A 23,866-nucleotide genomic window follows, 5' to 3' on the forward strand; every position below is an offset into this window, starting at 1 on the left:
AGAAGCCATCATATAATTTGTGCCTAACTTTGTATTCTTATGGTGGTAAGCGTAGTCTTGTTATCACTCAACAACAGTTATTAGAAGTTAGATGTGCTGCTCAGCCTATTGGGTCCCCCTTCGTTCTCCTTCTTTATAACAACTTGCAGATGTATTCTTCTCTTTCAGCCAATGGGGAACAGCAAAACCCCAGTTGTCTATATATTATATATATAGCACATCAATACTTCACAGTGGTATTCTCTGGAATGTACATAGTTTACATGGTTTTCTTCTCTCTTCTTTTTTTTTCCCCTCCTGTTTAGAACGTTATCATGACAGAGAAACGAAACAAAAAAAGCAACAATTAACCACTGCAGTCATCCTCAGGGATGCAACAACAGATGTACAAAACATGAGGGCTGGGGGTAGGGGGAGTGATAGGACATTCTAAATCATTACGTTTTAGGCATCAATTTTGTGTGGCAATATGAGTGCTAGACTTAAATAATTGTTAACTTATTGAGCAGAGTAAAAGTAGAGCTTTTTAGGAGTACATTTATTTAACTGAATAGAAAATTAGCCAATTTTATTGTAAATGCACTAGAATGAGGGAGAAAAATATATCTTCACTAATTGGCAAAAACATAATAACCTTTATGATCTTGTTAATATCCTATACATACTTAGATGATATTTTTTAAGAGTGACCAGTGTTCATGTAATGTGAGCTAGTGATGTTTTATGTCCCTATAAATATCTTATCGACCAGTGTAGAGGTGTGAGCTTAGAGTAGTTTAGCCTGTTTTTCCCTCCCCACACACACTCCTGTAGTAGCCAGTGAATGTTCTTTCCTTTCAGGGGACCGTTTCTCTCCGGTTCTTTGTCAGCCTGTCTTCATATTACAGGGTCTCAGGTAAATCCTCAGTTACTGCGTGTCTGTAGATCAGTAGACATGTCTTTCCATTCCTGTAGAAGAAAACAAGGCAAAACCTAAACCTTGACGTAACACTTCTACGTGTTAACTTGTTTTCTTTGTGTGTGTATATATATATGTATATGAAATATATTAATCATTTTGCTGAACTTCCTCTTCCATGGGGCAGTTAGTGTTGCTAATTGTAGGCACTGCTGGAGACCCTTAATCCTTGTGCAGGACAAGCAAAACGCCATCAGTGTTGTCACTGAGGATGGATTTAGCTACAATCTGTGCTGGCCCCTGAATCTCTGCTCCACAGGCTCTGCTGGTCCCCATCTCATGGGGCAGAAGGATGGGACCCCGCTGTGAGCTTCTCTGCCTTAAAGCTGTGCCCCTCCTTTTCAGCTTCTCCGGCTATTCCTTAAGGGAGTTTCTATTCTTACTTCTTGCTTTCATTGTCTTGGCAGAGGCGGGTGTGAGAAGCCACGCTGATGCAATGGAAATTTAGCCCCTACGTCTGCTTGGGGCTGAGAGCATTTTTCTGGGTGAAGAAAGGAAGCTAAGTCACTGAGACTTAGGCTTTTTGGTCAGGATATAGCTCTAGGCCTCTCTTTACCAATAATATCTAGCTTCTTGGTTTGATTTTTGGAGTCTAGTCCAGTTTGCTTTTGTTACTGTTGCGATAAAAATTAATAAATCTATAGGCTTGTTCCTCTTAAGGAAAAAACAAACAGCTCTCCAAACACGTAATAGTTCTGAATCCTTTCACATCCTGTCTTTCTCTCAGGACATGCATTGGAACTGGAATTAACTAATTGCAATAAAATTGTCTTGGTATGAGGAAGTCAGTTGCTGTCTGCCTTAAGAACAAAAGAGATATCATTTGAAGGAGTATTGCGAGGTGATGATATCTGTCCTTCGGCTTGGGTTGCCAAAATGAAATACATACGAAAAATTGCCTTCCATGCATTCTGTGATTAATCTGTGTGATTTTAATTTGTGCTGTTCCTGTGCTGGTCAAGTCCTTATCACAGGATTAGGCCTGACTTTGAAACTGAAGGCAGAGTGATGTCCTTTGAGTTGATTTTTGTCTTTGGGTTTGACCTTCAATAGTAGGTGTGCAAAAACACGAGGAGAGGGTAGAGGAAAGAGGTCGCCAAAGACAGGAAATTTTCAGTGTATATTAAAGGCAGAAGTTTGTCATACTAGGCTTCTAAAAGAAGGTATTTCACTGCCCAAATCTGAATGTTGAGATTAAATTGACCAGCAGTGTCCTCTTTAAATGAGAAGTAACCTTGCAGTTTGGGAATGCACTTTGTTTAGTATGTTCTAGAAAAGTTTGCATGTACTTTGATAATTTTCTAAAAGTAAATTTAGTAACTAATTAGTACCAGTAAAGATCTTTAAAAGAAAAAAAAAACAAAACAAAAAACAAAAAAAAGAGGGGAAAAAGCCATATTAGTAAAAATGCGTTGTACGTACTTGCAGATCTATTTATCTTGTGAGTAAAAATGTTCAAATCTGACGGGAATTAGTTTTGTTGCATATATTTTCTTTGAAATGAAATCAAACTTCTAAATGAGCCGAAATGCACTGTTGTACGCATTAAAGATCACAACGCCATCTTCAAATTCTTTGGGGTCTTCCTACTAGCATTTTCAATATGCAACGTTCAGAACTCGTGTTTCAGCTAGCCGTGGCAGCACTTTGCTCCCGAGAAAAGGGTTTAACAAAATGACCTTTAATTGAGAGGCTTGGATTGTCTTCACGTGACGCTCAATTGGGTTGAAATATTTTTTTTTTGTTAGGTTCTGCTCCGTTTTGATCCCTGCATTAGATGTGCCTCGGCACTGAAGGTCATTGCTTCTGATGCACTGTGGCTGGCTGTGGAATTCAAAATGCTGGTTTATTTCAGTTGCCTTTTGGTCTTTTTTTGATTATACGTAGAGTTACGTGGATAATACGATTTCTTGCTGCCTGCGACAAAAGCGATTGCATATTTATGACTGAGATTGATTTCCTGTTGTTTTCTTCTTCTGCAACTCCACTTTTTCTTGCAATCAGAGAAAGACTGGTATGGAGCGTGGGTTGCAGGCTGCAGAGCTTTTGGCAAGAGGCCTCCCAGAAGGCGTCTCCGTTTCGCCACGAGCACTGCTGTGTGTGGTGTGGTGACCAGGCCTGTGTTTGTTCGCTGGGAGTTAAGCTGTTTGCACATCAGATACTCGTAAAATGGCAGGTCTTGGTATTCCAGAGGGAATCGGGTTAATGACTTTGAGGGAGAGTGGGTGGGTTATTTATGGTTTCTGCCTTCAGGCAGCCTATCACCAAAGAGGGAAGGTTTTCCCTGATGGGTTTAACTTAAGGGGAGAACCGGGCTGGACCTTATCGCTTGCAATATTATTATTTGCCCATAATACCTAAATGCATCTTCAGGTAACCATTTGCCTTATCGCTACCTTCCATTCTTAGGGAAATTATAGATTGACTAAAACATATTATCTGTCATTTATATTATGTAGTAGTACCTTGTGAGGTGGATGCTTAGGTGGTATAAATTGTCACAGCTTTGTTTGGAGCTGTGACACTTTACACCAGCTGAGAATTTGCTCCCTGTGTCCTATGGCACTTTACTACAGACCCATCACTGATGGGTTAAATCTTAATTACTTGCGTAATGTCATATATAAATATATATATATATATATATTTACAGGCGTTCTATGGGGTACTACTGCCTATGGATAAAGATATGTACCCTAACCAGGTCGTTGATTTATTTTGTTTTATTTTTTTCATTGCTGTACGTGGAGAAAATGTATTATGTTACTAAGGTTGCATCACACGTTTCTCATGTAGCGCATAATATAGTGCTGTATGTTATTCGTTAAAGAAGTCATTATTCTTGAGGCCCTACCTCAGATTTTGTATTTATGTCTACAAATGCAATTTATTGTATTATATATTTGCCTATTATATTTGGATGTGATGAATTAAAATTATTCCATAATGTATGGGCTCTAAAGACTCTAAATAAATATCAAGTGTTTAAAACAAAAAATTACTTATCATTTTCTGGTGAATAGATTTTCTTGTCTGCTCTCTTTCTCCACCCAACACACACTACAGACATCATTCTTACTTAACGCACAGCCTTAAGGTATCTGCAGAATTGATCCATTTGATTGTTAGAAACCTTGAGCAGCAACTGGAAACAGCCCTCTTGGGAAAGGGAGATATTGCACAGCTGCAGAAACAAGAATCAATTAAATGGCTGGGTTTGTAACTGTGTGCGTGCTCGGGGGCCTGTAGAATAATTGATTGCTTATCAGAGGACCAACTGGCTTTGTTTAAATCCTTTTTATCCCATCAATTAAGTCACCCCAAAGATTGTTGAATTGTTGCAAACCGTGGAGGTTCTATCAGATGGAGGCATAAAGGGAAGGTGAAAGGGGACAGAGTCAAGAGCAGAGTGAAGGTGTAAGCCCGTGTTTCCCGATGCTATCGCACCTTTTGTTTAAAGCTGAATCCCTGCAGTGTGCTGAGTGCAGTGCCAAGCGGCGTGCGCCACAGCGCTGCCCTACTAATGATACTTAATGACATTAATGATACTAATCTGACCTATTCCTCTGCTGGGAAACAAGAGCTTTTAATAAGCATTACAAAAATACAAGAGCTGAAGTGTGATATCTGATGGTAACGTGGGCATCAGATATGGTGGCCAATGATACACGATTGCTCTGCTGAGAATGTGGTGGCAGTTCCAAGCAAAGTCTCATCCTGAGGGTGATTCAATGGCACTGTGGACTGCTCCAGCTGTTCTGGTAGTCAGTTTCCCTCAGTAAAGCATTATTTTTTTGTTTGTTCGATTTTTTTTTTTTTTTTTACCTATAAACTTACCTTTCTCCGAGTAGTGTGTGTGAAGACAGAGGAGGTGGCAGGACCTAATGACTGAGGACTGCAGGAATTCTTGGTGCATGTAGGACAGATTTCATCTTGGAGATAGCTGCAGTTACCAGCAAGCAGTGCAGGAGCCCTGAGTGGCAGGTGAGTGTCATTGCTCTCCTGTTAGAAGGAAAAACTGAGGCACGAAGAGTGGCTATTGTACATTGTTGCCCCCTACTGCCTGCCAGGTTAACTTTGTCCATATGAATCGCCAGGCTTCTGAGGAGCATGAGCCTTAGCACTAGTGAAACTGGGGGAGGTTTCCTGCTCAGTGAGGTAGGAGGTGATTCTCCAGGTGCAGACACTGTCATCTCTCCAGTGTCTGCACATCCGCTGGCAATTGAGCCCACGCTTGGCAGTGCTGTAGGCAGAACTTAGCACTTGCATGTGTCTGCTGTCCGAGGGCTGCAAACTGCATTAAAGAAAGGCCAGGCTTAGTCAGGAATGCTCCGTCAAACGACAGAGTGCCACTAGCTTTGTAGCTGGAAGAAGTAGCAGCTTAACACCTCACAGCTAGCAGTGTCACAGTAATTTAGGTCAAAATCAAGAAGCATTCGGTGTCCAAGTGGCAGTGCAAGAACTGTCTTTCACAGGAATATTATCTGAGCTGATATCCAGCTAGCTTGCCAGGAATAACACTTCATTCTTGCTGAAGTGCCATGACATCAGATATTTTTTTTTAATTGCTACGAATGTTCAGGAACACAGCTCTAAGTCTTATTTGAATGTCACGCTTTGTGGCTATTTATATATATTTCCAAGTAGATCATACCAGAACATCAGCTTTTTTTGTGATGATGAAGGAGGGGAATTTGGTGCCGAGTAGGTGTGGGGAACAGTGTTGGTGGGGACAAAGCTGTTTTTATTTTTGGCCTTCTTTGCTACTCTTCTTCAGTGTAAAAAAGTAGGAGTGTGTGCGAGATAACCAGTGCTCAGCCAGTGTGTGCTCTCTGAGTGTAGGGCTGGGAGAGGATCCATGTGAATCTCCCTGCTCTTTTCAGAGATCTTCTGCCCACTGTTTGCTGTACTGCTCCGGCCAGCTGAACAACCCAGTGGTGGTGAGAAGGGAAGTGGTGGAGTCACTGTCCCTGGAGGTGGTTAAGGAACGTGGGGATGTGGCACTGGGGCAGTGGGCACGGCGGGGTGGGCTGCAGTTGGACGTGGGGATCTTAGAAGTCTTCTCCAATCTGTATGTTTCCATGGCCATCTGCTCACAACAGAGATGAGAATGTTCCAGGGCAAATTAGATTTGATTTTGTGCATAGCTAAACCCTGATTTTGTTATTTTGTGAGCACACATGTAGCTGAGCTACCATGAATTGGATGTATGGCTGCATTTCTTAGAAAGAAATCTCTTAAATTGTGAGTATCCGGATGGGATAGAAAGGTGTGTCTTCACCTGAAGGTGTGCCATTGCCTTGGTTTCTTTGTTGCTATGGCTACGTAACATATACACATCTGCATATACAGTGTACACCTCTCCATGCCTCAGGGCTAGGAGCAGTGCTGATAACACGCTAAATAAAAGCAAGAATGTACAGAGCTACATTTGAGCAAAGGCTGTTTGCTGGCACTGGAGGTGAACGGCTGAGGTGGGGTGACCAGCCCGAGGTTTCCTGGAGAGCACACCCTGCTAGCAGCCACGAACAGCTGCTTGCAGTGATCTTACTAAATTATCTGTTCAGCAGCCACACTGCATTCTGATCGTGCTGTTGTAAAGGTGCATGAGCACAACTGCCCCCTAAGATAAGAATAGGTTTATTATTTCTTTTTCATAGAATCGTTAGAAAGGACCCATAAAGGCCTCCACGTCCAGACAGTGATCGGGGGCACCCACAGCTCTGTCAGGTGTGCAGAGCCCCGTGCACCGTGGTGAAATGGCAGTGACGAGGGCCCAGACGGGGCTTGATTGGATCTGCAACGAAGCTGGGGCAGCTGGGCCGGCACTGGATGAGGCGGGGGCTCCAGCTGCGGCTCCTCATCTCTAACACAGCTTTAAATCAGGCGTGCAGGGGTGGGGCTGGGAGCTAGAACGGCTTTATTCTCCAAGAGTGACCCAACTTCAAGGCCTGAGGGGGATAAAATGCGGGCGAAGCGATGCTTTAAAAACAGCAGCTTCGAGCAGCTTCTGCGCTGCCTTGAGAACGCGCTGAAGCGCTTTCCCCTTTCTGCGCTTGGCAGGCGCGGAGCAAAGGAGAGCAGCGAGGCGGCTCGAGCGAGGACAGCAGCAAGGTACGCGTCGCGCGGGGATGCTCGCGCTCGGCTGCCGGGCGGCGGCGCTGGAGAGGCCCGGGGGGGCCGCGCGTCACGGCGGGGGGCGGGCGGGGAGCCCCCGCCGCGGGGGCGTCGGGGCCGCGCCTGGGCAGCGGGCGGAGCCGCCGCTGCCGGAGCCGCTCCGCGCTTCGGAGGCTGCGCTCGGCTCGGCTCCGCTCCGCAGCAGCCGCCGCCGCCGGGGAAGGGAGGGAGGCGGCCGCCGCCCGCGCCGCGCCGATGGGTCCGCTCGTGTTCCTCTGGGCGTGTGCGGCCGGGGCAGGTAAGGGATGGGATGGGGCCGCCTCCCCGGGGAGAGCGGGGCCGGAGCACGGCGGGGGGAAACTTTGCGGGGAGCTCAGGGGGAGGGAAAGTTGAGGGGTGGGGATGAGAGGCTGCGGTGGCTTTGTTCTCTCGGCCCGGAGGATGTTGTGCTCGCGGAGAGATGCGGCGGCGCGATTAGTGAGGAGAAAGCGGTGCTCTGATAACGGTTCTTAGGGTTTTCCCGTTGAAACTGGTGGGGTGTGGGATAGTTGGGAGAGCGCGCCGCTTGTCCTTACAGCGTTCCCCTCCCTCCCCCCCCCCCCGGCAGTGCACACAGACGCTTGCGGTGGACCCCGAACGCTCCCACTCGGGATGGCGAAGCCGCTCGGAAAGTTCTTTGTGTGCAAAGAGCAGCGGCAGGGCCGAGCAGAACGGTTCGGGTGGAGGTTCCCAGCAGCACCTGGATGACGGCGTGTGGGTGCAGCTGTGCTATGCCCTGAAAGTTTTCCGTCCCCAGGCAGCGCACGGGCAGGCGGGGTGGGGAGCAGCGAGGAGCGTGCTGCGCGCGGCAGGTGGGACGCATCAGCCAGCAGGAGAGTGCCTCGATTGCCGGGGCTCGAGTGCAGCTGATAGCGGCTTAGGCAGAGCGTACGAGCTGTCGGAGCTGTGAGGGGGAATTAATCTCTTTTCGGGATTTCCTCGTGACATCATTCGTAATTATATGGCTTAATCCTCTAATCTTACCGTTGCGCCTTCAATTTGCGTTGGGCCAAATCCGCCGAGTACTGAGACGCTTCCCGTGCCAACCCTCTGAGTGAATTAGTTGGGAGTTTCGCTTGTGTAAGCCGCTGATGGGAGGGAAATGGCCCAATTACTTTAAATAGGAACTGTAAGCTCCGTCGGTGGGGATGGAGCCCGAGCTTTGCACGACTCTCCAATATGGGCTCATGGGTCGATGGTTAATTTTCACTTCCAAAAAGAAGTAGCGTTTGCAGCCTTCCCCCTGCTGGAGGGAGGCAGCAGAACATGCTAGATGTGGTCAGTATGCCTGTGGAATCCTTCCTATAGAGCCTGAGAGACCATGGGGGGAAAAGGAGACTTAGTTATGATACCGAAACTGCTGATTTGTTGTTTATTAATTATTAACCAGGCTTCTGAGTGCTTGCTGCGGGCTGGGGAAGGTGACTTAAAAATGACTGTGTGTTTAAAGCAGCTTTCGGCAGTGTCTGTGGCATGAGGAGGAATCTCCTTTATTTTTGTAAGCATTTGGAAAGCTGGGAGGGGGCACGCTGAAGTTGTCACGCAGGATCCTTCCCTGGCATAAATTGAAGCCTGCGGAGCTGCAGCGATCTGTACTTGTTGAGCCCTGGGTACTCAGGCTGGAATAAACAAGCTTAACAGAGCAGTGGAGCTCCTGTGATTTATGGGAGTGTCTATACGTGCTCGATGTGGTTTCTTGTCCTCCCCCTCTTGATGTCAGTGGCAGAGCTTTCGCTGGCTTGAACATGGTCAGGATTTGTCTTGCTGGATGTGGTTTGTCTTTTCTATTGGGCAAGTTTTAGTCTCTGCCCTGTCTGCCCTCGTAGCGGTAGATTCTCGTGGCTCCAGACACATCTAACCTTATTCCAATAAGGAACAGTGTACTCTGCTCTCGGTAGGGAAAGCGGAGATGGTCTGATCAGTTAGCTTATGCAATCCGTAGTGTGTGGCTTTTCTCCCGAATAAAATCCTTTAGAAGAAGTTATAATTCTGTTTTTCTTCCTGAATAACCTTTGCTATTATGGTTTTGTCCAGAGAGGCTTCTCCCTCTAATAATATTGTATTACCTGTGTTTGTGCCTGGGGTTCTCTGGTTGCAGCCTTCACGCTGGTAGAGTTGCAGTAGGTTGGGAATGGATAGGTAGAGAAGTTCTCCCTTGATTGGAGGCAGGTGTGCTAAGTGCAACTAGTCACTGGCTGATGCTGCCTATAGCAGGACCCCAGCTTGGCTTCAGGAGCACCTTGACTGCTGTGTGAGAGGGGTTTGGGAGCAGAAGAGCGGGCTGACCGTGTTTCCCATGCCTGGGTTTCTCTCAGAAGATGTTTGTGGTCTCCCAATATGCACAGCATCAGTTGTAGTCCTGTAGTGTCTGAGCATCTGGGGCGGGTGAAGGCACAGATAGTCCCAAAACCTGAGGGTGCTGCAGACTACCTGTGAAGCTTTACTTGTGGATAAGTTTACCTGGGTTCGTATTCCCTGGTTTCAGCTTCCTACCAAGTGGTATTTATCCCCATGTCCTCATGAGAGCACTGTGTCCGTACGCAACATTGGTACGTTGGCACTTGTGGAGGTTCAGTTCTGCCGATGCCTCTGGATCTTGGATCTCATTGTAGAGTAAGGTCGTTAGAGACCTTTTAAGAGCTGTCTTCCTGAAGTTTTTTATTGCTCAGCTCACTGTGCAATAGCATCCTCTGTGTTAGCGCAGCATGTTATCAAGGGAAGTTTTAATATCCCAGTAAGAGAAAGGAGAAAGTACTGTGGTACAGATGATTTATGAGTAGAATATGTAACTTGTTCATTCTGAATACCTCAGTAATTTTTTAGAGCCGTTCAAAGAACCAGATGAGGGGATTAGCTGCTTAAATGATCCAGCAGCACGGTCCTGGAATGCTAAATAAATCAATTTAGACTTGAACGTGGAGTCCACTCAGAGGAAATCCATCTGGATGTGTTTCACAGCTAATGTTCTTGCCCCATGGAAGTCAGTGGCAGTTTTACCACTGACTTTGGCTGCATCAGGCTTTCATTCTCAGAGCCTGTTTCCATTACTAATGACGTTAGCAAAGATTTTCATTAGGAAAGTGCTTGAATCTTGCGTGAGGTCATTTGACCTGTGTCTCGGGCACAGGTCTTGTGCTATATTTATTGCTTTGTTGAGGAATTTACTGAGATGAGGCTGGCTTCTTGCCATCCCTCGAGAAAGGAGATAGGTTTAGAAATCTGCTGTGCCGTAGCTGTTAGGTTGCCCTGAACTTTTGAACGCAGTAACTTCGAACTACTTGAATGTGCATCTTTTCTGCCCCTCCCTATCAATCAGAGGGGTGATCAACCTTTTTCTCGGGTGTGAGCCTGTCTAAATCTTAGGTCTGGATTCATCCTTCTATCTTCAGGAGGCACTTCTGCAGGTTTAGATTTCAGTAAACGAATGTTTCTACTTTGTAGGTTGGCTTTGGTGTGCTCTATGGGAACTGACTGAGCTTAAATACAGAAGACAAGCTCCATAAGCTTTATGAACCCAGGGCTCTGTGATCATGGCATCTTTCATCCTGGTACCGTATCTCCTCTAGGGTCATTCTGTCCATTTGGGAAAATAGTTTATATTTAGACTGATCTGTAGGGCCTGATCTGTTGGTGTAAGCCAGGTATGAAACGTGAGAGGAATTTCCAGCCCGTGTGTCTCCTTGAGAATTCTGAAGCCAGTAGTTGTATGCTGTGAATCTCTTTCATCCTTTTGTGCAGGTGCTTACACTTTTATTTATTACTTTTCAGCCTTAAAAGAATGCTGGACGAACGTATCAGTTTTGTGATGTTTAAAGTTGTGCATAATAAAAGCTGTGGAAAGGAAACAGCTTGACTGAAAGAATTGGGGAAGAATATCTTCATTTTGCAGCAGAATTACTGCGTCTTCTAAGTAATGACCATATACCTTGTGTGTCTGTGAGGATACTGGAAGTACCTACACTAGATATTCTACTCTGTTCTTTTCATTATCTGGTTTGAAATAAAAATTGATCTAACTCTCAGTCTCTCTCCCTCTTTTCCAACAGCTGTAGGATTTGGAATGGACCCTGACTTACAAATTGATATCATCACAGAACTGGATCTTGTGAATACAACTGTTGGGGTAACACAGGTCTCAGGACTGCACAATGCCAGCAAAGCATTTTTATTTCAAGGTAAGACGCATGTTCTTGACTCTCATTTTCCAGTTCTGCCTGCGTGAGCTTTGATGCTGGATTCCCTGCAATGATGGGCTTACCTGTCACTTTCTTTAGCTGAAATACCAAATAGTTTGGGTTGTTTTTTTTCTATTTTTGTGCGTGTGCTGCCAGGTCACTGAGGTTAGCAGTCTCTAGGGAAGTTTTTTTTTGTTAGGTTTATGATACTCCCCAGTATTTTTTCCAATTAAACATGTCAATATGGTTCCTAGACATAGGCTGTTGTATTCTTGGGTGCTTTTTCTCTGTTATTGGACACATAAAAGAGACTTGCAGAACTGAAGCTGTGTAGTTAGGAGAAGGCAGTTAATGTCTTGACACTGGTTGGTAGCATATAGCAAGTCTTTCATCAAATCTGAGAACTGCTAAAGTAAGAAAGTCAAACTGCATTGTGTTCAAGTGTCAGAGCTGAGTACCAGGAAAAGAATAAATGGCTTGAGTTGTAATGAAATTTTTCATGCAATATTCTCAGATAATGCTTGAAATGTTTTATTATTTTCTTTTTAAGTGAGTGAAATGTAGGATGAATGGGTAAGCTTTACCATCAGCCCAGATTAAAAGAGAAAGTCTCATGGGAAAGGCATTTATATCACTTGAGATGAACAAATATTAAAGCATGGGTAGCAGCACTTCAATTGTGGAGGCTCTCTCTGTTTGTTTCTTCCTCACTATGCTTTTACTATGCATTAAAGTGGGTATATTAGGGTCTTAATTTTGATATCTTTCTCTCTCCCCTCTGTAGATAATCCTTAGAGGCAAAAGATGATGATCCCATTTAGTTTTTCCTCTGGATCTGCGCTACTGTGGACTTTCTTGCAAATAATAAAAGAAGCAGATCTGTGATCTTAGTTCATTTGTGCCTGGTCAAGGCCAGTTTGGGTGGTGTAGCTGACACTTCAGGAGACTTTCTTGGGTCTTGTTAGTCATATTTCCAGTCTTCTATGCTACATTGAGCAGTGAATTCTCACTGTTTGCCAGATCAGTGCTCAGAAGACGGGTGTTAATTTAATCGTTTGAAGTTATCAGTAGTTTTTCATCTGATACACTTGACTATGGGTTTGTGTGTTACGGATGAATAATACTGAAGTATTACTATGATGTTCCTCTGAAGATAGCAGTGGCCTGTCTGACTTAAATGGTTTGGTAATTTCCAGTTGCTGTTCTGCGCAGCACCTGTGCTGATGAACCCTCCTGGTGATATTTTGCAGACTGGTAGTGGGAGCTGCAGGGGAGGTGGTTCAGATGTGTTTTTCTGGGACACCGCTGGAGTCCCTTGATGCTGGAAGTTTGAAAGACTAATGGTGAAAATCTTAGGTGTATTCATTCCTTTTTCCCTTGGCTGTAGTTTTCAAATGTAGAGAAGACTGATGTAGATAATGTACAGTTTGTAAAGTTCACATGAGCAGACATAACAAAAAATAGATGTTCTGCAAAGCCTTGAACAGAAGTTCACGATATGAAGTGAATATACAACTCAGAGTCTGTAATTAGCTAAATAAAGCTTTTTCAATTCCCCCAACAAAAAAATCTTCTTTTAAATATACACACACAGGAGTAGTCTTGTTTTTGCATATTGCTTGTAGCATGAAACTTCTAGGAAGATGGCGTGGGAAGTTAGTGTCTTCAGTTAAGCTCGTCAGCCCTGGAGCTAGGAGAGGACTCAAGACCTTTGGAGTGTTGCTCCTTCCTGAGAGAGGTCTGTGAGGGCTCTTCTGCTGCTGTTGTCAGATAGGATGGAAGTCTGAGGCCGCCCGCTGGCTGCTTCCCTTCTGATTCCTATCTGTTATTTGTTAAATGTCAGCAGCTGTATGAAGTCTCATTTAGCAATGGAAGTGACTGACTTTACAGCTACAGTTAGGCTATTTGCCAGGTCCTTTGGCTGGAGCCAGAAGATACTTAATTTTGATTTTTATCATGCCATGTGCTAAAACTAGTACAGAACCCGTGGGAATGTATGGGCAACTGCTGTGTCAAAGTTGGAAGGAATTGTACTTTCTTTCCCCACAGTTTCACAAAAATCCAGCCAACGTGACAGTCCTGGGGGAGAGAAAAGATTTGAAAATTAGTGCTTAGCTGAGAAATGTCTGTATCCTGTTGGACTTGCTGCTCTCTTTCAGCAGAGCTTTGCTTTGATTAGCTCTTATCGGGTGCCAGTAGCTGGCGTGTGCTGTGCCTTGCTGCACTCCAGGCAGGAGAGATCCCACCACACCTAGCAGGCTGATTGCTGATCAGGGAGCCTTGTTAGGAGACCACTTCTGTGCTTTCACCACTCAGAATCCCCTAGTTTGGGGAAAAAGCATGTAATTTTGTGAGCTTGTTTTTTGGCGTGTGGTTTTCACAGGGGAGGTTTTGTCTGCTCCCTGCCTCCACCCCCACTTTGCCTGTGTCCCTACAGCAATATAATAGGACTCTGAGCTTAAATAAATGTTCCCCTGGGAATGTTTTCTGTCTCGTAAGATTCCTGAAATGATTTCACTAGAGCTATTCAAACTGGAGGTGTTACTTTGTGCATCCCTGAAAGTCTACATCGGTGAGGTATAGAAGTAGTAATTTTGCCCCAAACCAGAATGCATACCACTGTAGTAAAAATGTAAATCATTTTCCCTAGCAAGATTCTTTTTGTGTAAATTAAGCTCTTTGATGCTGAAGGCTTTATGAGTTTTGGACACTCAGTTATATTTAGAAGCAAAAAGATTTAAAAAACGAACAAGTAATAGCAGTGATAGGAAGATAAAACTACTATTTTTAGTGGGACTTCTTTCATCAGTGACATTAGCTCTCTTACAGAGTGACTGTTATGAAATTTCTGGGGATTAACATCATGATTTGATGTATTGCAAAGGAAATGTGGAAGGACTTTTTCCCTGAAGTCCAGAACGTCCTCAATTGAAGCCAGTACAGTATCCTGATTTTATAATATTGGTAGTAAGAGCTGAAACTTGGGTTGCTGTGTGAAACGGTTTTACAGGCAAAGAATGTAACTCCAGTCCAAATTGTGTGACAGTGTGATAGAACCAATGCGGCAATTGAGAGATGCGGGTTGCCTTTGGATGAGTAAATCTGTTCCTAATTCAGAAAAGCATAGAAATCTGTAATTAAGTGCAGTCATCTGAGCAGTCCTGTTGGGATTTTTCTTTAATTATTGGAGTATTTCAGCTTGAATCTTTTTTTTTTGATTGATCAGTCCCAATTCTTGGATGTTTCAGTCCCGTTATCTGTGAAATAGGGATGAGGGAATCAGAAAAGTGGTGTAAGTGCTGACAGCAAGAATTAGATGAAATTTACTCATGTATTAGGCTGTTTGCATAATTCCAACTGTCAGATATTATCCCTAACACTGTGGTGTCTTATTTTATCATTAATAATTGAAAGAGGAGGGGGATTAACTGTTGCATCCAGACTGTTCATTCCAGCAGGAAAGGACAAGAAGAAGGTGAGGGTAAACTCGTGAGTAGGGTGCTCTTGGAGAGTGGGATCCCATGGTCCTGGTGTCCAACCCCATGTCTCTTTGCCTCCAGCCATGAGCCCAGAGAATTCAGGGAATCAGTTAGGGGAGCATGTGGGAAGCCTAACTCAAAGGAGTGTATTGGAAGCATCGTTCGTCCAATTAACGTATTACAACATCTTACAAAAATTGCATGAGACATGTTTGTGAATCCTATCTGAACACCATGAGAAAATGATACTGGAGTTCCTGGAAGAGGATTATGGTATACATTTCACTATGTTAAGAAGCTTTGAGCAGCAAATGTCCTGCTCTATGGAGTTCAGTCCCATCCTGTACTTCAGACAACAGAGAAGCGGGGCTTATTATGGCCCTGTAGGCAGAAACCTCAACCTGCCTGAGGAGGCACTTATTTGGTCAGCATTTTTCTAGGCAGAGTGGGCCTGTTTAGGCCTTTAACCTGTTACCTTATGCGATTACCTTAAACAGTGACTTTTGTTCAGCACTCAGTTCTCATTGTGGAAGGAAAATTTTACTCCTTTTATGACCCATCAGCTATGCTCATTTCTTTCTAATTCCTTTTCCCTCAACATATCTCTTGAAGAGAGGCTTTAAGCCTTTAGCTGCAAAGCAATTCCCACAAGAAGTTGATTCAGGACTTGTCATTCCTCTTCCTACCAATCTGGCAGTTATTTTTTCAAGTTTGCCCTTAAATTAGGAATTATCCTAATTTCACCCTGTGTACTACCTACAGCCTGCGTGAGGGTGATGAAGGAAAGAGCAGCTTCTCCAGTTCGTGTCTGTCAGCATGATGGGGAGCAGGGACTCTGTCTCTTTATGAGATTGTGGTTGTTCTCATGCTTTCCACCCCAACACCAGTTGGATGAGATGAACTGTGATAGGCAGGGCAAGAAAACTGGGACTCCCAGGGAGATAGATGGAGGGGAGAGAAGAGAAGCAGCTGTGGTGAGGAGGTTGAGGCCAAGGAAGTGGTGGCTGGGCAGAAAGCAGGGTGCAGACACAGGAGTGCAAGGGTGTTGAGATGGGCATGGGGATAAGGGTGGTCACTGGAGCTGCAGGGACAAGCAGTCTGGACAGAGAGGGGAGCAGCTGGTATGGAGTGAGAAACTTGGGCTCTGTGGTCTTCCACTGGGTGGGGAGGGCTCAGGTGAAGGTTTGGTTGCAGTAGGATCTGCAAAATAGGGAAAAAAGCACTGGTAGCTCAGGTTTAGCCGTGCTGTAGGGTGTCTGTGCTGTGTGCTAATTTTTAACATGCTTTTGGAGGATAAAAACTTGGATCGTGTGTATTTAATTAGTGACTTGGAACCTTAATTTTCTCTGCTTAGGTTGTTCACCTGTAAAGCTGAGGTACTAATACACGTTCCTCTAACAGCAGTGGTGTGCAAAAAACTAATTAATTGTGGAGTCTCAGATATAATTAACTTGGTCATGGTTTTGTCTTCAGAGAAGGATTTGAATACGGTAGATTTACTGTTTGAGGCGCACCTTGAACAATTAAAATAAGACCTAAAATCCTTGTTTGTTAACAGATGTTGTTTGCTCTTTGCATGCTGACTGAGGCAGGGGCCCTCTGGAAAGCAGTGTACATTGCTGCCATGGAGGACAGTGTTGTAACACGTGTCCATGCAGGGCTGGGGCTGGGTTTCCTCTGGGGCTTCAACACTGATGCCTGCCTAACTTCTTATTTATATTTGTCCTTTCAGTGTAGCTCATGTTTTAGTGTGCTTTGTGGTAAGCGATGCAGTGGTTTCTTTTGTTGCTGTTTTCTTTTTGTGGAGATGAAGAGATGAGCCTGAGGGGTTTTTATTCCTGCAGAACTGACCATTTGCAGCAGAGGGAGATGATGTGGAATCAGTTATGAGCTGGGTGGGGATGAGTGAAGTGAGTCATCAAGAAATAAGTGATGACTTGAGTGCTCTCCTGCTCTGAAGATAGGCATACTGCTATTCCCTGTGCCAGAGCCCAGAGCTGGTTTTTAAGACACTTGTCTATACTCAGCTAGCGTTGGCTGTTTCTGCTCCTGTCTCCATTTGAATTACCCAGGAGCCCTAAGGCTAAAATGCATCCCACATACTCATGTAATTTGTGAACCCTCACGGATTTTCTCTTTAATTTGTATACCCTTTTTACCCTGCTCATCCTTCTAAAAAGTAAAAGTTAAGCATAGATTAAAATAGAAATGTGGCCGTACAAAACTACGGTGACTAATTTCCAGGTTTTTTTTCCATCCTGGAGGTTGTTCGTGCTGCCTTCTGTTATACTTGACACTTCTTGGGTTTCCCATCATGTCTTTAATGACAAGGAAAGAATTCTGAGAATTCGAATTCTGTTGCCTCTGCTCTTGGCAGTTACTTTTGCTTTGCTGGGAGACAATAATTGTTCTCCTTGTCTGTCTTCATTGTTGCTGTGACAAGTACAGAGAGATGTGGGAGAAGCACTTGGGTATTTCTGTAGTATGCTAAAAGCCTGGAATGCTTCCAGCAACCTGTTGGCAAAGTCCTGTAATGAAGATAAGCAGGAAGAAAGCAAAAGGTCTCTACTCTTCATTGGGTGGGGAGGGAGAGTGGAGGAATTAGTTTCTGATGTTACTGGTAAATGTAACACGCTTCCCATACTACATGAGCAACTAGGTCCTTAAAATGAGGGGAAATGAGTTTAGATAAAATGAGAACAGCAGTTGGAGTTTCTTGTTTCTTCATCAGAGCAGAAACACAACAAAAATGTCTTTTTTCCCCACAGACAATGTTAGTGACCTGTTACTCTCAAGTCTTATTATACTGCATGTGATCACGTTTTATTAACTCCTTATTTAGAAGGAGAATTACAGAATGATACTCTTACTTCTGTCTAATATCTCACAGAGCAGGTGTGTGTGCTAGTGCGAGCCCTGGGACATTGAAGCAGTGCAGTTGTGCCTCTGTCCTGGGGTGTGAGTCCCCTGGGTGGAGAGCTCTGTGCCCGGTGCTGTAGGTCTGGCTTATGGGATGAGTGCTGGGATAAAAGGGAGCAGAATGGGAGCACTGCTTGGTAAAATGGTTCGCAGAGCAGAAGCACTGGGTTCTCACTGTAGACAGTGAAGCCAGGTAGCCCTTTATGGGTGCTCTGAACCCCAAGAGGGGACTTTAGGTTTTCAAAACTGTTCTGATGGAAACATGTTAATGTCTGATCAGAATATTTCTGTATGTTCTGCATAATTAAATGAAGAAAGACACATGATAATGTTTATTTTTTACGGTTTCATACCTTTGGAAGGTACACAAAGGCAGATACCGACTTAATGCAAGAGGCGGGCATGGAAAACTTCCTGCAGTGAAGAGCCCTGCTGCCTTCAACTACCTATCAAGAATAAAAATTAGATGCTACTCGAGACCTCAGCCTACTTCTTCTATGCCAAACTCTAGATTAGTCTTGCCACCTGCAGTGTGGGTGTATAAATGACATGAGGAGGATGTTTTTTCCCTTCATTTTTCATTTTTGCCACATAAATGGTGAGAAGTAATCATGTCATACTGTGCTGGTTTATGGCATTATATCATGTGATTGCCTTTCCTTTTGTGACCTATTCAGTGATACAAAATGCAGAGTATTTTTTCCCTCTTTTCTTTTTTGTCCATTTACTAAAAAAAAAAAAAGGTTTTGACACCTGGTGTCCACTGAAACATTCAATCAGTAGTTACGTAGCCTGCATACCTGCTGGAATCGGCAAGTTGATTCCGTAATTGTGAGTACAGAGGGGTCTGTGAATCACTGATTTGACACAGTCAGTACTCCAGCTGGGTGCTGGCGTTCTGGCTTCCTGAAATCTCTCATTACAGTCTTCCCATTCCCCATCCTCCTACCCTCTCTGCTGATGTTTCTGGATATCCCACTGATCCTCTCTATCTTAAACAGGAAAACAATAAAAAGTAGTACGGTGTGGCTGCAGCTGCGGGGTTTGCTTTATGGGGTTCGTGCCCCCCTCCTGTGTACTGGTGGCTCCTGTTTGAAGCTGGAAGCTCTCCAGTTGGCAGCAGTGGGAGCAGATGGTTCCTACGTCGGATGAGTCGGTGGTGTTAAGGCAGCTGTGCTTCTCACTGCTCCTCCTTCCTCTGACTTCTATGTTTTGTAACCTGTGAGGTTGCACAGATGCCCTGAGAGCACAACAAGCATGAAACTGGTCCTTGCAGGTTAAATACTCATTGCTTCTCTGATGAAAGGCTGCCTACAGTTGGCACGCAGACCTGCCTCTGCTCCTCTCTGCTCATTGCGTGTGTGCCAGTGTTGGAATTTCAGAGCCTGTTCTCGGGACTAGGGAAAACAAGCAAGCCAAGGTGTGTGGGAGGAGTGTGGGCTTGATGCGTGTGTCATGGCTTTTTGTGGTCTATGGAGATATTTGTCATGCTGTTTAGAAGATGAAGCAGCGTAGCCTTAGAATGTGACATTAGTAGAATAAATTGGGAGATGCTGGTGATTCAGAAACCTCATGCACCGGCCTTTTTCTCCAGCCTTCCTTTTAAAGGAGTTTGACTGAGGAGTTGTTGATGCAGGACTGCAGTATTAGTTACAGCAGCCTTCTTAGCGAAGCAGGGGAAGTTGCTTAGGTTCACTTCACTATAATTAGTCTCAAAACCAGAGCAGAACAAAGTTTCTTTTTTGTGATAGCATTGCTCACGTGTTTAAAAGTTGCAGGCCTCTCTGTGAGTTAGCCCTTTGTTCTCTGAAGCTGGCAGTGCTTTTAATGGTTTTTGATGTTTTGTGAGCACCAGCTTTCAAATGGTATATTCCACTCCTCTAGCTTTATGCCATCCTAATTGTTTCAAAACGTAGTCATTAAAACAAAAAGTAAACATGATTGCTGGTGTTATTGCTAACGGCAAGAAATGCAAAAAAGAGGGACACGTGCGGTGGTTCTGTTTAAATAAAAGCATGTTTTTCTGAAACAAAAGCTTGTGGAGTGAGAGGGAGCGCTTAGTACCCCAAGCACGTTTGCTGTTACGGATGAACCCACAGCATTGGATGCTATCAAAGTTGTCATATTTTATTCATGAGTTGTGGCGTGCTTGGATGAAATAAGAAAAGCGATGCTCCAAATCATAATTACGGTGTAAAAAGATAAAGCAGTTATTATTGTGGCATTTTAGAAAATGGTTAGGTCTCTCCAATAATTGGTTTAAAAGTTGCAGGGAATGGCTCGGCATGCTGGCCTTGCTCGTGCCTCTTTACTGGGGCTCAGCGCTTCACAGAGGTGAAATTGATACAGATTTGGGTATAAATGTGCTCACGTGTGTTCCACAGAGCAAAGGCAGCCAGAATCTTGACTATAAATATAACTGTGAAGAAGCTGACAGCAGAATTGGTTCTTCAGCAGAGAGAGGCCTTGACGAATACATCATGCCCTGTGCCTTTATCACACGTTCCATAAATAAAACAGACAGCTAGGAGTTAATTTTCTTCAGGAGCGATGTGTGAGTGTTTTTTCCTGAGGTGAAGAAAACAGAAGGGAGAATGAATCTGTGGCATGTGTTTGTTTACAAATTGCATAAAGAAAATGAAGGAAAAACACAAGGTTTTTAGTAGTAAACAAGTGAAATGCTTTAAAAGTAATTAAGTAACTGAGTGCTACCGTTGGAGCTTCTGACTGCGACAGCATGTTGGCATATACTTACTTTGAACTTGTGGGATAATTCCACTGCCTTTAGTTGGATTATTCCTATGATGAAAAGGCTTTGCTGGAGATCAAAACCTCTGTGTGGGTGTAGGCAGGTCTGTTTGCTGCCAGAAGTAGCACTGGGCACTGTAATCTCTCTGCGAGTGAAGAAATTGAGCCAGATTCCTCTGTTTTAAGGAACAGCTATCAGCTGCTGAGTCCTGGTGCTCAGATGTGCATGTAAAGGATGCAGGCCTTCACTGAGGAGATGAGAGCTGCTGTCTGCGTGGCCCTGCTGGGGTGAGGCTGGGGTTCTTTACACAGTTGGTGTTTTTGGCCTCTTCTGCTTTGCTGGGATCTTGGTATTACTCTGAAATTCTGGCTTATGGGCTATCTCTGTCAATGAGAAATCAGAATTTGAGGTGGTTTGTTGTCCTGTGTGGCACTGGCACTTAACATTCTCTGAAGCAGAGCCCTGGAGTTGGACTGTGTCAGTTGTGAGGCCTGGAAATGAGTGCTGCTCACCAGAGCTGCTGGCTCTGTTCAGACTGCTCCTTGGGACCGTGCTGCTCGTGCAGTCCATACTCTTTTGAACTGCTGTTATTTTCCAAGTTGGCTGACAGCAGCCTTTATCTCGGTCTCAGTGATGGGGTACGTTAGCTGATGTAGATCAACAGCGGAGAAGAAGTTATAATCAGTGACTCTTGCACTAATTAACTAACAAGGCATGTAATTCGATTAACTCACATGATTTAAGAACAGATGATGCACTGTTAGCGGTGGCGTAACTTCTGGAGCATTTTTCCCAGCTCCAGAGTAAGCAGTTAATTTAAGGGATCATCCACTTGTAAATAGCGTTCATTTCAGCTTGAGTCCCTCGAGGACAGAGCTAAGCCTACTTGCAGATGAGGAAAAGGAGCTGCCTGAGCAGCAGGCAGTGCACAGCAAGGTGAGCACTGCTCTCAGCAGCGAGCTTGTTGCAAAGCTCTTGGGCTCACTCAAGTTTCCTGCTGGTGCTACATACCCACCAAATGCCTGCAAGACGGTGTCATCACTGCGTTGTGCACGCACTCAGACCTGCTACTCGTGCTTCTGTCATGGGAGGAATGATTCTGGTGCTTGCCTTCAGTGTTCTGTCTGTCTGAGGGGAAACCAGAAGGGCTCTGGAGATGGGAAGCCCAGCTGTAGGAATGTAGGTGAATTGATCAGCAGTGGTTTCATTTCAGTGGCTCAATTCCACTCTCCCTGGTACTCTCCCGGAATTTTAGGATTGAGTTTGCAATAGCTTCCCAAAAGGAATAATACATATCTATGATTTTGAATGCTAGGTAAATTCTATTAGGTGAAACTTAGTTGTAAACTAATTGACAAACATACATCAGAACGACAGCAATATCTGCGCGTTTACTGCCAGGGTGGTTTTACGTCGCACAAAAGAAGAGTTTACATTGCATTATACTGTTTCTCCACCTTCTTTAGCAGTACTGCCTTCACTGTATAGTCATGGGAACTTACCTTTGTAACATTAGCTATTCACCCTGATAATTGCTCCTTCCTCTAATTTAATGAAAACCCATTAAAGCGAAAGAATAATTAAAATGAGACATCATCTCTGTAGGAGGTTTGCATATTAAACTCACCAAGCATTTCACTGCAGATGGATCTTATTCTTGAGGAACGTTGTTTGAAGCAACATGTAAAAAGTGATTTATAATGAATAATCATAATTTAGAAAGCTGTGCTGTTGAACAAGATTTCCTACTGTTTATTACTTGGAGCTAGCAAGGCAAGAGCGAATAAAGCAATTAGAATGTCTTTTTTGTGCTGGTGAGAATACCTCGCAGCGGAGACATAATTGAGCAAAAACATCACGACTTTAGCTGAAGGAGAAGGGAGGTGTTCTGACACCCTCTTGTCTGGACTGAGGAATGGTTGTAGAGGAGCAGGAGTGGATGGGCAGCAGGGGCACCTGGCACCAGCGCTGTTTGGTACTGTTATTCTTTGTAAGGTGGTCTGTGGGACCAATGTGGAGAAAGCAGTCTGTGCACTTGGACACAGAGGTTTTGGTGATCACTTGCCTTCCTTGAGAAGGGTTTTGAGGCACTGCCTTCTGTTTCCATCCCAGGCAGCTCCTGGTTGCTGCCACATCTACTCTTGATTCTGTTTTGGAAAGATGGTGTCTTAAATAAATAAATAACTCAGCACTCCTTTCTTATGTATTTTCCTCTAAAGAGAGATATAGGTCTTATTGGATTTTGCCCGTAGCAAGGTAAAAGCCAATGTGCTGCAACATTCGATTCTTTAATTGCTGTCACTGAGATCCAGACTCTCTCTTGTGGGATTAATTTCTACGTGCTTGTCTGGCATGATTGTGCAAAGGGTGTCCTGAAAGCACATTTAAACAAATAGCTTTGCAATGATTGATGTTACCAATAAATGCTCTGCGTTCCCTGCTGAAGTAAGGAAGTAAAACAAGAAAGACCTAAGCAAAGTACTGAGTGACTAAGCATATCTTTTACAGAAGACCCAGTTTGGTTTAGTCCTGTATTTTTAGTAAGTTTTTCTGATGGGAGTATTTAAGTGAAGAGGAAGAGTGAAGATTTCCCAGATGGTTTGGAATTCATCCCATAAGGCCAATTGTGTGATCTTCATGGCTTCAAACTCCAGTCCAAACGGTCATGTAGTTCCCTTCCCTTTCGTACCGTGGGTTATTGACTCTGAGAGCTTTGCCTTTTTAATGTAGTGGTATCTAGTGTATCTTGTGCTTCTCTGTTTGGCTGAAGGAAGAAAATTCGCTTAACACTCCAAGATGATTTCTATCTGTTGCACTTTCAGACTTGTGTGAGCTTCTTTTTTCTTTTAGAAGCATTCTAGTATATTTAAAAAGCCCTCCAGACAGTCAGCATTTCACGTTAAGAAAATATCTTCACATAGAAGGACATATGAAAGTTGCATCTGCACTTATTTATTTCACTTATTGCTGAGATTGCATTATCATTCAGGCATGGAGCGATGTTTCACTGAAGATTACTGTATAGGCCTATATTGCTGTATATTATGTAGAAAATATGGCATTTCATTACAAGCAGGCAGTTATTTTTATAGAGAGCATAAAAAATATTTTCCCTTCAGGCACCTGCAGTGAGGGGGTGTATATATGTTCAGGGTGTTTATTATTATTATATTTTTTTGGAGTGAAAATCAGCTTGCAAATGGAAAGCTCTTACTCCAAGTGGATTGTACTCCCATTTCATTAGTATGGTACTTCCTGCAGAAGTGATGCAGAATGTGAATTGATGCCTCCACAAACATGGAGTTCTTGTAGCTCTGCCATGCCCCGTGTGCCTCCTTCCTGTGAGCCCCCAGCAGGCACATCATCATTTTTTGCATCCATTTAGGTGTTTCTACACCTGCAGGTTTGTCTTGGGCTGTGCAGCGAGAGG

At 44.2% G+C, this 23,866-nt stretch overlaps 1 protein-coding gene across 1 annotated transcript in view; it reads left to right on the forward strand.

The window, feature by feature from the left end:
• The first annotated feature begins 6,923 nt into the window (after nt 1-6,923).
• NELL1 (neural EGFL like 1) overlaps nt 6,924-23,866 on the forward strand; it is a 249,335-nt gene continuing 232,392 nt past the window's right edge. The window contains exons 1-3 of the mRNA XM_065755619.1: nt 6,924-7,373; nt 7,683-7,926; nt 11,161-11,289. Coding sequence (XP_065611691.1) covers nt 6,924-7,373; nt 7,683-7,926; nt 11,161-11,289 — 823 coding nt within the window. The remainder of the gene's footprint in view (nt 7,374-7,682; nt 7,927-11,160; nt 11,290-23,866) is intronic.

The sequence above is a fragment of the Cyrtonyx montezumae genome, unplaced genomic scaffold (assembly GCF_038088225.1).
Source record: "Cyrtonyx montezumae isolate F1298 unplaced genomic scaffold, pur_monq_1.0 scaffold_10, whole genome shotgun sequence".
Classification (NCBI taxonomy): domain Eukaryota; kingdom Metazoa; phylum Chordata; class Aves; order Galliformes; family Odontophoridae; genus Cyrtonyx; species Cyrtonyx montezumae.